The following is a 15,813-nucleotide window of genomic DNA, read 5'->3' as shown; positions in this document are numbered from 1 at the left end:
CAAGACCCGCCGGGAGCCCTGGGCTGGTGGCCAGCGGGGCTGGTTGGTGGCCAGCGGGGCTGGCTCGGGGGCGGCCGGCGGCCTCACCGGGGCGGCGGTGGGTGCTCTCCATCCAGATGTAGCAGTTGCTCTGCGCGACGCCGGTTTGGGAGTCGAGGAAGGGGAGTCGGAGGCTGCGCTCGGCGCAGAGGCGCGCGTTGTAGCTGCGGCAGTGCTCCAGCGCCTCGCGGTAGAACTCCTCGGCCAGGCTGGAGCATTGAGAAGGGGGGGGTGGGGGGGGTAGCACCCCGAAAAGGGGGCCCCCGGAAAAAAAAAAAATGAAAAAAAATGAAAAAAAAATTCAAAAATGGAAAAAAAAACCGAAAAAAAACCAAAAAAACACAAAAAAACACAAAAAAACACAAAAAAACCACAAAAGAAGGCAAAAAAAGACGAAAAAACAAAAAAAAACCATAAAAAACCCAAAAAATCCAAAAAGAACCCAAAAAACAAAACAAAACCAAAAAAAACCCAAAAAAACCAAAAAAAACCCAAACAAACACCACAAAACCCCAAAAGAACCCAAAAAACAAAACAAAAACCAAAAAAAAAATGCCAAAAACCAAGAAACCACCACAAAACCCCAAAAGAACCCCAAAAAAACCAAAAAAACCCCAAACCAAAAAAAAACACAAAAAAAACAAGAAAACGCCATAAAATCCCACAAGAAAACACTATGAAACCCCAAAAGAACCCCAAAAAACCCCAAAAAAAGCAAAAAAGGCAAAAAATCCACAAAATAAACACAAGAAAAACCCAAGAAACACCACAAAACCCCAAAAGAACCCAAAGAACCCAAAAAAAACCACCACAAAAAACCACAAAACCTCAAAAGAACCCCAAAAAACCAAAAAAAACCCAAAAAAACCCCAAAAAAACCCAAAAAAACCAAAAAAAATCCACAAAAAATGCAAGAAAACACCACAAAACACCAAAAGAACCCCCCAAAAAACCCAAAACCAAAAAAAACCCACAAAAAAACCCACAAAAAGACCCAAAAAACACCACAAATCCCCAAAAGAACACAACCCCCCCAAAAAAAACCAAAAAAAAATAAAAAAACCCCAAGAAACCGCCACAAAACCCCAAAAGAACCCCAAAAAAACCAAAAAAACCATAAAAAACTCAAGAAAACACTACAAAAAACACAAAACACTATGAAACCGCCAAAGAACCCCCCCAAAAAACCAAAAAAACACAAAAAAAGCAAAAAAAACCACAAAAAAAACCCAAGAAAACACCACAAAACCCCAAAAGAACCCCCCAAAAAACCCAAAAAACCCAAAAGCCCCACAAAAAACGCAAGAAAACCCCACAAAACACCAAAAGAACCCCAAAAAAAACCCCAAAACCAAAAAAAACCCAAAAAAACAACACAAAACCCACAAAAAAATCCCAAGAAAACACCAGAAAACCCCAAAAGAACCCCAAAAAAACCACAAAAACCACAAAAAAGCACCACAAAACCCCAAAAGAACCAAAAAAAAACCCCAAAAACACAGAATCCAAAAAAAAACCCCAAAACCCAAAGCCTGGAACCCAAATCTGACCCGAAAACCCCGTCCCAAAAGCTGCTCCCAAAACCCTGAAGCTAAAAGCTGAACCCCAAAATCTGGACTCCAAAATCTAGACCCCCAAAATCTGGACCCCAAAATCCAACCCCAAAACCCTGAACCCCAAAATCTGGACCCTAAAATCTGGACCCCAAAATCTAGACCCTAAAATCTGGACCCTAAAATCCAAACCCAAAATCTAGACTCTAAAATCTGGACCCCAAAATCTAGACTCCAAAATCTGGACCCCAAAAATCTGGATCACAAAACCCCGACCCCAAAATCCAACCCCAAAACCCTGAACCCTAAAATCTGGACCCTAAAATCTGGACCCCACAATATGGAACCTAAAATCTGGACCCTAAAATCTAGACTCCAAAATCTGGACCCTAATATCTGGACCCCAAAATCTGGACCCCAAAAATCTGGATCACAAAATCCTGACCCCAAAATCCAACCCCAAAACCCTGAACCCCAAAATCTGGACCCTAAAATCTGGACCCCAAAATATGGACCCTAAAATCTGGACCCCAAAATCCAAACCCAAAATCTAGACTCCAAAATCTGGACCCCAAAAATCTGGATCACAAAACCCCGACCCCAAAATCCAACCCCAAAACCCTGAACCCTAAAATCTAGACCCTAAAATCTGGACCCCAAAATCCGACCCCAAAACCCTGAACCCCAAAATCTGGACCCTAAAATCCAAACCCAAAATCTGGACTCTAAAATCTGGACCCTAATATCTAGACCCCAAAATCTGGACCCCAAAAATCTGGATCACAAAATCCTGACCCCAAAATCCAACCCCAAAACCCTGAACCCCAAAATCTGGACCCTAAAATCTGGACCCTAAAATCCAAACCCAAAATCTAGACTCTAAAATCTGGACCCCAAAATCTAGACTCCAAAATCTGGACCCCAAAAATCTGGATCACAAAACCCCGACCCCAAAATCCAACCCCAAAACCCTGAACCCTAAAATCTGGACCCTAAAATATGGAACCTAAAATCTGGACCCTAAAATCTAGACTCCAAAATCTGGACCCTAATATCTGGACCCCAAAATCTGGACCCCAAAAATCTGGATCACAAAATCCTGACCCCAAAATCCAACCCCAAAACCCTGAACCCCAAAATCTGGACCCTAAAATCCAAACCCAAAATCTGGACTCCAAAATCTAGACCCCCAAAATCTGGACCCTAAAATCTGGACCCCAAAAATCTGGATCACAAAATCCTGACCCCAAAATCCAAACCCAAAACCCTGAACCCCAAAATCTGGACCCTAAAATCTGGATCTCAAAACCCCAAACCCAGAAACCTGACCCCTAACCCTGGACCCCCAAATCCCTGAACCCCAAACTCCCCAGCACCCCAAACCCCTGAACCCCAGCACCCCAAAACCCCCCAGCACCCCAAATCCTGAACCCCAGCACCCCAACACCCCCCAGCACCCCAAATCCTGAACCCCAACACCCCAAACCCCTGAACCCCAGCACCCCAAAACCCCCAGCACCCCAAATCCTGAACCCCAACACCCCAAACCCCTGAACCCCAGCACCCCAAACCCCCCCAGCACCCCAAATCCTGAACCCCAACACCCCAAACCCCTGAACCCCAGCACCCCAAAACCCCCCAGCCCCCCAAATCCTGAACCCCAGCACCCCAACACCCCCCAGCACCCCAAATCCTGAAGCCCAGAGTCCCCAGCACCCTAAAACCCACCCAGCAAGCCAACCCTGCACCCCAAACCCTCAACGTCACCTCCCAGCCCCCCAAAACCCTCCAGCACCTCGACACGGACCCCCAAACGCCCCCCGATCCCCTCACGGGGCTCCCAGTCCTCCCAGTCCCAGGGTCCCCCAGGATCCATTATCAATGGGATTGGAGCCCTCAGCCTCGTTCCCGGAGCCCTCGTCCTCATCATCATCCTCATCCTCCTCATCCTCATCCTCCTCATCCTCATCATCCTCAACCTCATCCTCGTCCTCACAATCCTCATCCTCATCTTCATCCTCATCCTCATCCTTGTCCTCATCCTCATCATCCTCATCCTCATCCCCACCTTCATCCTCATCCCCATCCCTATCATCCTCATCCTCATTTTCATCCCCATCCCCATCCTCATCTTCATCCTCATCCTCATCTTCATCCTCATCCTCCTCGTCCCTCCCTCCAATTCCTGTTCCCATTCCCATTCCTGAAAGCCCCATCCCCATCATCTTCATCCCCTCCACCTCCATCCTCATCCCCATCCCCACCCCCATCATCTTCATCCCTTCCATCCCCATCATCTTCATCCCTTCCATCCCCATCCTCATCTTCATCTCCATCCCCATCCTCATCTTCATCTCCATCCCCATCATCTTCATCCCTTCCACCTCCATCCTCATCTCCATCCCCACCCCCATCATCTTCATCCCTTCCATCCCCATCATCTTCATCCCTTCCATCCCCATCCTCATCTTCATCTCCATCCCCATCCTCATCTTCATCTCCATCCCCATCATCTTCATCCCTTCCATCCTCATCCCCATCCCCATCATCTTCACCCCTTCCATTCCCGTTCCCAGAGCCCTCATCCTCATCCTCATCTTCATCCCTTCCATTCCCATTCCCAGAGCCCCCATCTTCATCCCCATCCTCATTCTCATCCTCACCATCCTCCTCATCTTCATCCCTCCCTTCCCTTCCATCCCCATTCCTGTTACCAGGAGCCCCCATCCCCATCCTCATCCTCCTCCTCATCCCTCCCTTCCATTCTCAGTACCGGGAGCCCCCATCCCCATCCCCATCCTCATCCTCATCCCCTCCCTCCCCTCCATTCCCATTCCCGGTACCGGGAGACGCCATCCTCTTCCTCATCTTCATCCCCTCCCTCCCTGTTCCCGTTACTGGGAGCCCCCGTTCTCATCCTCATCCTCATCCTCATCCTTCCCCTCCATTCCCATTCCTGGTACTGGTACGCCCCATCCTCATCCTCATCCTCATCCCCATCCTCATCCTCATCTCTCCTTTCCATTCCCATTCCCGTTACTGGGAGCTCCCACCCTCATCCTCATCTTCATCCCCTCCCTCCCTGTTCCCATTACTGGGAGTCCCCATCCCCATCCTCATCCTCATCCCATCCCTCCCTATTCCTGGTACCAGGAGCTCCCATCCCCATTCCCATCTTCATCCTCATCCCTCCCCCCCATTCCCATTCCCGGCACCCAGAGCCCCCATCCTCATCCTCATCTTCATCTTCATCCTCATCTTCATCCTCACCCCTCCCTTCCATTCCCATCCATGTTTCCGTTACCAGGAGCCCCCATCCTCATCCTCACCTTCATCCTCATCCCTCCCCTCCATTCCCATTCCCAGTACTGGTACCCCCATCCCCATCCTCATCCTCATCCCCGTCTTCATCCCCTCCCTCCCTGTTCCCGTTACCAGGAGCCCCCATCCTCATCCTCATCCCCATCCCCTCCATTCCCATTCCCGGTACCGGGAGCCTTCATCCCCTTCCTCATCCTCATCTTCATCCCATTCATCCCCTCCCTCCCCATTCTCATTGCCGGGAGCCCCCATCCTCATCCTCATCCTCATCCTCAGCCCCTCCAACCCCATTCCTGGTACCGGCGCCCCCGTCCTCATCCTCATCTTCATCCCCTCCCTTCCTTCCAGCCCTGTTCCCATTCCCCGTACCGGAGACCCCATCCCCATTCTCATCCTCATCTTCATCCCCTCCCTCCCCTCCATTCCCATTCCTGGTACCGGAAGACCCCATCCTCTACCTCATCCTCATCCTCACCCTCATCCTCATCTTCATCCCATTCATCCCCTCCCTATTCCTGGTACCAGGAGCCCCCATTCCCATCTTCATCCTCATCTCTCACCTCCATTCCCATTCCCATTCCCGGCACCGGGAGCCCCCATCCCCATCCTCATCCTCATCCTCATCCTCATCCTCATCCCTCCCTTCCATTCCCATTCCCGCTACCAGTACCCCCTATCCCCATCCTCATCCTCATCCTCATCCTCATCCTCATCCCTCCCTTCCATTCCCATTCCCGCTACCAGTACCCCCTATCCCCATCCTCATCTTCATCCTCATCCCCATCTTCATCCTCATCCCTCCCCTCCACTCCCGTTCCCGTTCCCGGAGCCTTCATTCCCTTCTGCATCTTCATCCCAGTCATCCCCTCCCTCCCCATTCCTGTTACCGGGAGCCCCCATCCTCATCTTCATCTTCATCCTCACCCCTCCCTTCCATTCCCATCCCTGTCCCCATTGCCGGGAGCCCCCATCCTCATCCTCATCTTCATCCTCATCCCACCCCTCCATTCCCATTCCTGGTACTGGTACCCCCCATCCCCATCCCCATCCTCACCCTCATCTTCATCCTCATCCCTCCCCTCCATTCCCATTCCTGGTACTGGTACCCCCTATCCCCATCCCCATCCTCATCCTCATCCCCATCTTCATCCCCTCCCTCCCTGTTCCTCTTACTGGTACCCCCCCTCCCCATCCTTATCCTCATCTTCATCCTCATCCCTCCCCTCCATTCCCATTCCCGTTACCGGGAGCCCCCATCCTCATCCCCATCACCATCCCCATCCCCTCCCTCCCTGTTCCCGTTACCAGGAGCCCCCATCCTCATCCTCATCCTTCCCTTCCATTCCCATTCCCATTCCTGTTACCGGGAGCCCCCATCCTCATCCTCATTCTCATCATCCTCATCCTCATCCCCATCCTCATCCTCATCCTCATCCTCATCCTCATCCTCATCCCTCCCTTCCATTCCCATTCCCGTTACCAGGAGCCCCCATCCCCATCCTCATCCTCATCCTCATCCCCATCCTCATCCTCATCCTCATCCTCATCCTCATCCTCATCCTCATCCCTCCCTTCCATTCCCATTCCCGTTACCAGGAGCCCCCATCCCCATCCTCATCCTCATCCCTCCCCTCCCTCCCTGTTCCCGTTGCCAGGAGCCCCCATCCCCATCCTCATCCTCATCCTCATCCTCATCCTCATCCTCATCCTCATCCCCTCCCTCCCTGTTCCCGTTACCAGGAGCCCCCATCCCCATCCTCATCCTCATCCTCATCCCCATCCCCATCCCCATCCCCATCCTCATCCTCACCCTCACCCTCATCCTCATCCTCATCCCTCCCTTCCATTCCCATTCCTGGTACCGGTACCCCCCATCCTCATCCTCATCTTCATCCCCTCCCTCCCTGTTCGTGTTACCAGGAGCCCCCATCCCCATCCTCATCCTCATCCCCATCGCCATCCCCATCCTCATCCTCATCCTCATCCTCGTCCTCATCTTCATCCCTCCCCTCCATTCCCATTCCCGGTACTGGTACCCCCCATCCCCATCCTCATCCCCATCCCTCCCTTCCATTCCCATTCCTGGTACCGATACCCCCCATCCTCATCCTCATCCTCATCCTCATCCTCATCCTCATCCTCATCCTCATCCTCATCCTCATCCCCATCCCTCCCTTCTATTCCCATTCCTGGTACCGATACCCCTCATCCTCATCCTCATCCTCATCCTCATCCTCATCCTCATCCCCTCCCTCCCTGTTCCCGTTACTGGGAGCCCCCATCCTCATCCTCATCCCTGTCTTCATCCCCTCCCTCCCTATTCCCGTTACCAGGAGCCCCCATCCTCATCCTCATCCCCATCCCCATCCCCTCCATTCCCATTCCTGGTACCGGGAGCCTTCATCCCCTTCCTCATCCTCATCTTCATCCCATTCATCCCCTCCCTCCCTATTCCCGTTACCGGAGCCCCCATCCCCATCCTCATCCTCATCCTCATCCCTCCCTTCCATTCCCATTCCTGGTACCGGTACCCCCCATCCTCATCCTCATCCTCATCCTCATCTTCATCCCCTCCCTCCCTGTTCCCGTTACCAGGAGCCCCCATCCCCATCCCCATCCCCATCCTCATCCTCATCCTCATCCCCATCCCCATCCCCATCCCCATCCTCATCCTCACCCTCACCCTCATCCTCATCCTCATCCCTCCCTTCCATTCGCATTCCTGGTACCGGTACCCCCCATCCTCATCCTCATCTTCATCCCCTCCCTCCCTGTTCGTGTTACCAGGAGCCCCCATCCCCATCCTCATCCTCATCCCCATCCCCATCCCCATCCTCATCCTCATCCTCATCCTCATCCTCGTCCTCATCTTCATCCCTCCCCTCCATTCCCATTCCCGGTACTGGTACCCCCCATCCCCATCCTCATCCCCATCCCTCCCTTCCATTCCCATTCCTGGTACCGGTACCCCCCATCCTCATCCTCATCCTCATCCCCTCCCTCCCTGTTGGCGTTACCAGGAGCCCCCATCCCCATCCTCATCCTCATCCTCATCCCCATCCCTCCCTTCTATTCCCATTCCTGGTACCGATACCCCTCATCCTCATCCTCCTCCTCATCCTCATCCTCATCCCCTCCCTCCCTGTTCCCGTTACTGGGAGCCCCCATCCTCATCCTCATCCCTGTCTTCATCCCCTCCCTCCCTATTCCCGTTACCAGGAGCCCCCATCCTCATCCTCATCCTCATCCCCATCCCCATCCCCTCCATTCCCATTCCCGGTACCGGGAGCCTTCATCCCCTTCCTCATCCTCATCTTCATCCCATTCATCCCCTCCCTCCCTATTCCCATTACCGGGAGCCCCCATCCCCATCCTCATCCTCATCCTCATCCCTCCCTTCCATTCCCATTCCTGGTACCGGTACCCCCCATCCTCATCCTCATCCTCATCTTCATCCCCTCCCTCCCTGTTCGCGTTACCGGGAGCCCCCATCCCCATCCTCATCCTCATCCTCATCCCTCCCTTCCATTCCCATTCCTGGTACCGGTACCCTCCATCCTCATCCTCATCCTCATCCTCATCCTCATCTTCATCCCCTCCCTCCCTGTTCGTGTTACCAGGAGCCCCCGTCCCCATCCCCATCCTCATCCCCATCCTCATCCCCATCCCCATCCCCATCCTCACCCTCATCCTCATCCTCATCTTCATCCCTCCCCTCCATTCCCATTCCCGGTACTGGTACCCCCCATCCCCATCCTCATCCCCATCCCTCCCTTCCATTCCCATTCCTGGTACCGGTACCCCCCATCCTCATCCTCATCCTCATCCCCTCCCTCCCTGTTGGCGTTACCAGGAGCCCCCATCCCCATCCTCATCCTCATCCCCATCCCCATCCCCATCCTCATCCCCATCCCCATCCTCATCCTCATCCTCATCCTCATCCTCATCCCCATCCCTCCCTTCTATTCCCATTCCTGGTACCGATACCCCTCATCCTCATCCTCATCCTCATCCTCATCCCCTCCCTCCCTGTTCCCGTTACCAGGAGCCCCCATCCTCATCCTCATCCCCATCCCCATCCCCTCCATTCCCATTCCCGGTACCGGGAGCCTTCATCCCCTTCCTCATCCTCATCTTCATCCCATTCATCCCCTCCCTCCCTATTCCCATTACCGGGAGCCCCCATCCCCATCCCCATCCCCATCCTCATCCTCATCCTCATCCCTCCCCTCCATTCCCATTCCTGGTACCGGTACCCCCCATCCTCATCCTCATCCTCATCCTCATCTTCATCCCCTCCCTCCCTGTTCCCGTTACCAGGAGCCCCCATCCCCATCCCCATCCCCATCCTCATCCTCATCCTCATCCTCATCCTCATCCCTCCCTTCCATTCGCATTCCTGGTACCGGTACCCCCCATCCTCATCCTCATCTTCATCCCCTCCCTCCCTGTTCGTGTTACCAGGAGCCCCCGTCCCCATCCCCATCCTCATCCCCATCCTCATCCCCATCCCCATCCCCATCCTCACCCTCATCCTCATCCTCATCTTCATCCCTCCCCTCCATTCCCATTCCCGGTACTGGTACCCCCCATCCCCATCCTCATCCCCATCCCTCCCCTCCATTCCCATTCCTGGTACCGGTACCCCCCATCCTCATCCTCATCCTCATCCCCTCCCTCCCTGTTGGCGTTACCAGGAGCCCCCATCCCCATCCTCATCCCCATCCCCATCCTCATCCCCATCCTCATCCTCATCCTCATCCTCATCCTCATCCTCATCCTCATCCCCATCCCTCCCTTCTATTCCCATTCCTGGTACCGATACCCCTCATCCTCATCCTCATCCTCATCCTCATCCTCATCCCCTCCCTCCCTGTTCCCGTTACCAGGAGCCCCCATCCTCATCCTCATCCCCATCCCCATCCCCTCCATTCCCATTCCCGGTACCGGGAGCCTTCATCCCCTTCCTCATCCTCATCTTCATCCCATTCATCCCCTCCCTCCCTATTCCCATTACCGGGAGCCCCCATCCCCATCCTCATCCTCATCCTCATCCCTCCCCTCCATTCCCATTCCTGGTACCGGTACCCCCCATCCTCATCCTCATCCTCATCTTCATCCCCTCCCTCCCTGTTCCCGTTACCAGGAGCCCCCATCCCCATCCTCATCCTCATCCTCATCCCCATCCCCATCCCCATCCCCATCCCCATCCTCATCCTCACCCTCACCCTCATCCTCATCCTCATCCCTCCCTTCCATTCGCATTCCTGGTACCGGTACCCCCCATCCTCATCCTCATCTTCATCCCCTCCCTCCCTGTTCGTGTTACCAGGAGCCCCCATCCCCATCCTCATCCTCATCCCCATCGCCATCCCCATCCTCATCCTCATCCTCATCCTCGTCCTCATCTTCATCCCTCCCCTCCATTCCCATTCCCGGTACTGGTACCCCCCATCCCCATCCTCATCCCCATCCCTCCCTTCCATTCCCATTCCTGGTACCGATACCCCCCATCCTCATCCTCATCCTCATCCCCTCCCTCCCTGTTGGCGTTACCAGGAGCCCCCATCCCCATCCTCATCCCCATCCCCATCCTCATCCTCACCCTCACCCTCATCCTCATCCTCATCCCTCCCTTCCATTCGCATTCCTGGTACCGGTACCCCCCATCCTCATCCTCATCCTCATCTTCATCCCCTCCCTCCCTGTTCCCGTTACCAGGAGCCCCCATCCCCATCCTCATCCCCATCCCCATCCCCATCCCCATCCCCATCCCCATCCCCATCCCCATCCTCATCCTCACCCTCACCCTCATCCTCATCCTCATCCCTCCCCTCCATTCCCATTCCTGGTACTGGTACCCCCCATCCTCATCCTCATCTTCATCCCCTCCCTCCCTGTTCGTGTTACCAGGAGCCCCCATCCCCATCCTCATCCCCATCCTCATCCTCATCCCCATCCCCATCCCCATCCCCATCCCTCCCCGTTCCCGTTCCCGGTCCCCCCCATCCCCATCCCCATCCCCCTCCCCTCCCCCCCCCCCTCCCTCCCCGTCCCCGTTTTTCCCGTTTTTCCCGTTTTTCCCGTTTTTCCCGGCTCCCTCTCACCATTTCAGCGGTTTCTGCACCGTCGTGGCCATTTTGCGCGGTTCCTGGGGGGGAGGGGGCTGCGCTTTGGGGTTTTTTTCCTGGGGGGGGGGGGATCCCCCCAGTTCTGCCCCCTCGCTCCTTCCCCCCCCGGACACCCCCCCCCCCCCAGACCCCTCCCCCTCCCTCCCTCCTGCCCCCCCCCCCCCCCCCGCGACCGAGGGGGGAGGGGCGGGGGAGACACCCCGAGGGCCCCTCCCCCCATTGGCTGACGGGGAGGGGGAGGGGCCCAGTGCTCCCAGGAACCCCAGTGCTCCCAGTGATCCCACTGATCCAGTAACCCCAGTGCTCCCAGTAACCCCAGTGATCCCAGTAACCCCAGTGCTCCAAGTGATCCCACTGATCCAGGAACCCCAGTGCTCCCAGTAACCCCAGTGCTCCCAGTGATCCCACTGATCCAGTAACCCCAGTGCTCCCAGTAACCCCAGTGATCCCAGTAACCCCAGTGCTCCAAGTGATCCCACTGATCCAGGAACCCCAGTGCTCCCAGTAACCCCAGTGCTCCCAGTGATCCCACTGATCCAGTAACCCCAGTGCTCCCAGGAACCCCAGTGATCCCAGTGATCCCAGTGATCCCACTGATCCAGGAACCCCAGTGATCCCAGTAACCCCAGTGCTCCCAGTGATCCCACTGATCCAGTAACCCCAGTGATCCCAGTAACCCCAGTGCTCCCAGTAACCCCAGTGCTCCCAGGAACCCCAGTGATCCCAGTAACCCCAGTGCTCCCAGTGATCCCACTGATCCAGTAACCCCAGTGATCCCAGTAACCCCAGTGCTCCCAGTGATCCCACTGATCCAGTAACCCCAGTGCTCCCAGGAACCCCAGTGCTCCCACTGATCCCACTGATCCAGTAACCCCAGTGATCCCAGTAACCCCAGTGCTCCCATTGATCCAGTAACCCCAGTGCTCCCAGGAACCCCAGTGCTCCCAGTGATCCCACTGATCCAGTAACTCCAGTGCTGCCAGTAACCCCAGTGCTCCCACTGATCCCACTGATCCAGTAACCCCAGTGCTCCCAGTAACCCCAGTGATCCCAGTAACCCCAGTGCTCCCAGTGATCCCACTGATCCAGGAACCCCAGTGCTCCCAGTAACCCCAGTGATCCCAGTGATCCCACTGATCCAGGAACCCCAGTGATCCCAGTAACCCCAGTGCTCCCAGTGATCCCACTGATCCAGTAACCCCAGTGATCCCAGTAACCCCAGTGATCCCAGTAACCCCAGTGCTCCCAGTGATCCCACTGATCCAGTAACCCCAGTGATCCCAGTAACCCCAGTGCTCCCAGTGATCCCACTGATCCAGGAACCCCAGTGATCCCAGTAACCCCAGTGCTCCCAGTGATCCCACTGATCCAGTAACCCCAGTGATCCCAGTAACCCCAGTGATCCCAGTAACCCCAGTGCTCCCAGTGATCCCACTGATCCAGTAACCCCAGTGCTCCCACTGATCCCACTGATCCAGGAACCCCAGTGATCCCAGTAACCCCAGTGCTCCCAGTGATCCCACTGATCCAGTAACCCCAGTGCTCCCAGGAACCCCAGTGCTCCCACTGATCCCACTGATCCAGTAACCCCAGTGATCCCAGTAACCCCAGTGCTCCCATTGATCCAGTAACCCCAGTGCTCCCAGGAACCCCAGTGCTCCCAGTGATCCCACTGATCCAGTAACCCCAGTGCTCCCACTGATCCCACTGATCCAGGAACCCCAGTGATCCCAGTAACCCCAGTGCTCCCACTGATCCCACTGATCCAGGAACCCCAGTGATCCCAGTAACCCCAGTGATCCCAGTAACCCCAGTGATCCCAGTAACCCCAGTGCTCCAAGTGATCCCACTGATCCAGTAACCCCAGTGCTCCCAGTAACCCCAGTGCTACAGGTAATCCCATTGATCCAGGAACCCCAGTGCTCCAAGTGATCCCACTGATCCAGTAACCCCAGTGATCCCAGTAACCCCAGTGATCCCATTGATCCAGTAACCCCAGTGCTCCCAGGAACCCCAGTGCTCCCACTGATCCCACTGATCCAGTAACTCCAGTGCTGCCAGTAACCCCAGTGCTCCCACTGATCCCACTGATCCAGTAACCCCAGTGCTCCCAGTAACCCCAGTGATCCCAGTAACCCCAGTGCTCCCAGTGATCCCACTGATCCAGGAACCCCAGTGATCCCAGTAACCCCAGTGCTCCCAGTGATCCCACTGATCCAGTAACCCCAGTGATCCCAGTAACCCCAGTGATCCCAGTAACCCCAGTGCTCCCAGTGATCCCACTGATCCAGTAACCCCAGTGCTCCCACTGATCCCACTGATCCAGGAACCCCAGTGATCCCAGTAACCCCAGTGCTCCCACTGATCCCACTGATCCAGGAACCCCAGTGATCCCAGTAACCCCAGTGATCCCAGTAACCCCAGTGATCCCAGTAACCCCAGTGCTCCAAGTGATCCCACTGATCCAGTAACCCCAGTGCTCCCAGTAACCCCAGTGCTACAGGTAATCCCATTGATCCAGGAACCCCAGTGCTCCAAGTGATCCCACTGATCCAGTAACCCCAGTGATCCCAGTGATCCCATTGATCCAGTAACCCCAGTGCTCACAGTAACCCCAGCGATCCCAGTAACCCCAGTGCTCCCAGTAACCCCAGTGCTCCCAGTAACCCCAGTGCTACCACTGCTCCCAGTAACCCCAATGATCCCAGTAACCCCAGTAACCCCAGTGCTACCAGTATCCCCAGTAACCATAATCACCAGTCCCAGTGCTCCCAGTAACCCCAATCGGTCCCCACGGCCGCTCCCCAGTGCTCCCAGTAACCATAATCACCAGTCCCAGTGCTCCCAGTAACCCCAATCGGTCCCCTCGGCCGCTCCCCAGTGCTCCCAGTAACCATAATCACCAGCCCCAGTGCTCCCAGTAACCCCAATCGGTCCCCACGGCCGCTCCCCAGTGCTCCCAGTAACCATAATCACCAGTCCCAGTGCTCCCAGTAACCCCAATCGGTCCCCTCGGCCGCTCCCCAGTGCTCCCAGTAACCATAATCACCAGCCCCAGTGCTCCCAGTAACCCCAATCGGTCCCCACGGCCGCTCCCCAGTGCTCCCAGTAACCATAATCACCAGTCCCAGTGCTCCCAGTAACCCCAATCGGTCCCCTCGGCCGCTCCCCAGTGCTCCCAGTAACCATAATCACCAGCCCCAGTGCTCCCAGTAACCCCAATCGGTCCCCTCGGCCGCTCCCCAGTGCTCCCAGTAACCCTAATCACCAGCCCCAGTGCTCCCAGTAACCATAATCACCAGTCCCAGTGCTCCCAGTAACCCCAATCGGTCCCCACGGCCGCTCCCCAGTGCTCCCAGTAACCCTAATCACCAGCCCCAGTGCTCCCAGTAACCCCAATCACCAGCCCCAGTGCTCCCAGTAACCCCAATCGGTCCCCATGGCTGCTCCCAGGGCCCCCATTCCCAGTTCCAGTGCTCCCAGTGCCCCCATGGCGGCTCCCAGTATCCCCAACTGGTCCCCATTGCCAATCCCAGTGCCCCTAACTGGTCCCCATTCCCAGGATGTCAACGTCTTGGGGGTCCTGGTGCCCCACACGGAGGTTCTTGGGGGTCCCGGGGCCCCACATGGGGGGTCTTGGAGCTCTGGGTGCCCCACACGGGGGGTCTTGGGGGTCCTGGTGCCCCACACGGGGGGTCTTGGAACTCTGGGTGCCCCACACGGGGGTTCTTGGGGCCCCACACATGGGGTCTTGGAACTCTGGGCGCCCCACACGGGGGTTCTTGGGGGTCCCGGGGCCCCACACGTGGGGTCTTGGAGCTTTGGGTGCCCCACACGGGGGTTCTTGGGGGTTCCAGGGCCCCACACGGGAGTTACTGGGGGTCCTGGTGCCCCACACGGGGGGTCTTGGAGCTCTGGGTGCCCCACACATGCTAGTAGAAAGCGTGGAACCTCTAGTAGAAAGTAAGCATGGAATCTCTACTGGGAAGTGTGGAATCTCTAGTAGAGTGTGCAACCTCTCGTAGAAAATAAGCACGGAATCCCTAGCAGAAATGAGCGTGGAATGTCTAGTAGAAAGTGGACAATCTCAAGTAGAAAGCACGGAACCTCTACCAGAAAGTGTGGAACCTCTAGAAGAAAGTAAGCGTGGAATCTCCAGTAGAAAGCATGAACCTCTAGTAGAAAGTAAGTGTGGAAACTCCAGTAGAAAGCGCAGAATCTCTAGTAAAAAGCGTGGAACCTCTAGTAGAAAGCAAGTGAGGAATCTCCAGTAGAAAGCTTGGATCCTCTAGTAGAAATAAGTGTGGAATCTCTACTGGGAAGCATGGAGCCACTAGGAGAAAGCGTGGAACCTCTAGCAGAAAGTAAGTGTGGAAACTCTAGTAGAAAGAGCAGAATCTCTAGTAAAAAGCGTGGAACCTCTAGTAGAAATTAAGCGTGGGACCTCTCGTAGAAAGTAAGTGTGGAATCTCCAGTAGAAAGTAAGCAAGGAACCTCTACTGGAAGGTGTGGAACCTCTAGTAGAAAGTAAGCATGGAATCTAGTAGAAAGTAAGTGTGGAAACTCTAGTAGAAAGAGCAGAATCTCTAGTAAAAAGCATGGAACCTCTAATAGAAAGTAAGCGTGGGACCTCTCGTAGAAAGTAAGTGTGGAAACTCTAGTAGAAAGAGCAGAATCTCTAGTAAGAAGCGTGGAACCTCTAGTAGAAATTAAGTGTAGGACCTCCAGTAGAAAGTAAGTGTGGAAACTCTAGCAGAAAGCGCAGAATC

General features: G+C 55.3%; 1 protein-coding gene across 2 annotated transcripts in view; it reads right to left on the bottom strand.

The window, feature by feature from the left end:
* DPF1 (double PHD fingers 1) overlaps positions 1 to 11,095 on the bottom strand; it is a 35,191-nt gene extending 24,096 nt beyond the window's left edge. For both annotated transcript variants that reach the window (XM_069882222.1, XM_069882223.1), the window contains exons 1-2: positions 11,021 to 11,095; positions 88 to 248 (exon numbers count right to left, since the gene is read on the bottom strand). In XM_069882222.1, the coding sequence (XP_069738323.1) occupies positions 88 to 248; positions 11,021 to 11,052 (193 nt within the window). In that variant the 5' untranslated portion in view covers positions 11,053 to 11,095. The remainder of the gene's footprint in view (positions 1 to 87; positions 249 to 11,020) is intronic.
* Positions 11,096 to 15,813: the final 4,718 nt, after the last annotated feature.

This window comes from Phaenicophaeus curvirostris, unplaced genomic scaffold (genome assembly GCF_032191515.1).
Source record: "Phaenicophaeus curvirostris isolate KB17595 unplaced genomic scaffold, BPBGC_Pcur_1.0 scaffold_93, whole genome shotgun sequence".
NCBI classification, from domain to species: Eukaryota; Metazoa; Chordata; class Aves; order Cuculiformes; family Cuculidae; genus Phaenicophaeus; species Phaenicophaeus curvirostris.
Note: the sequence above shows the minus strand (reverse complement) of the source record. Positions and strands in the feature narration are given on the sequence as shown.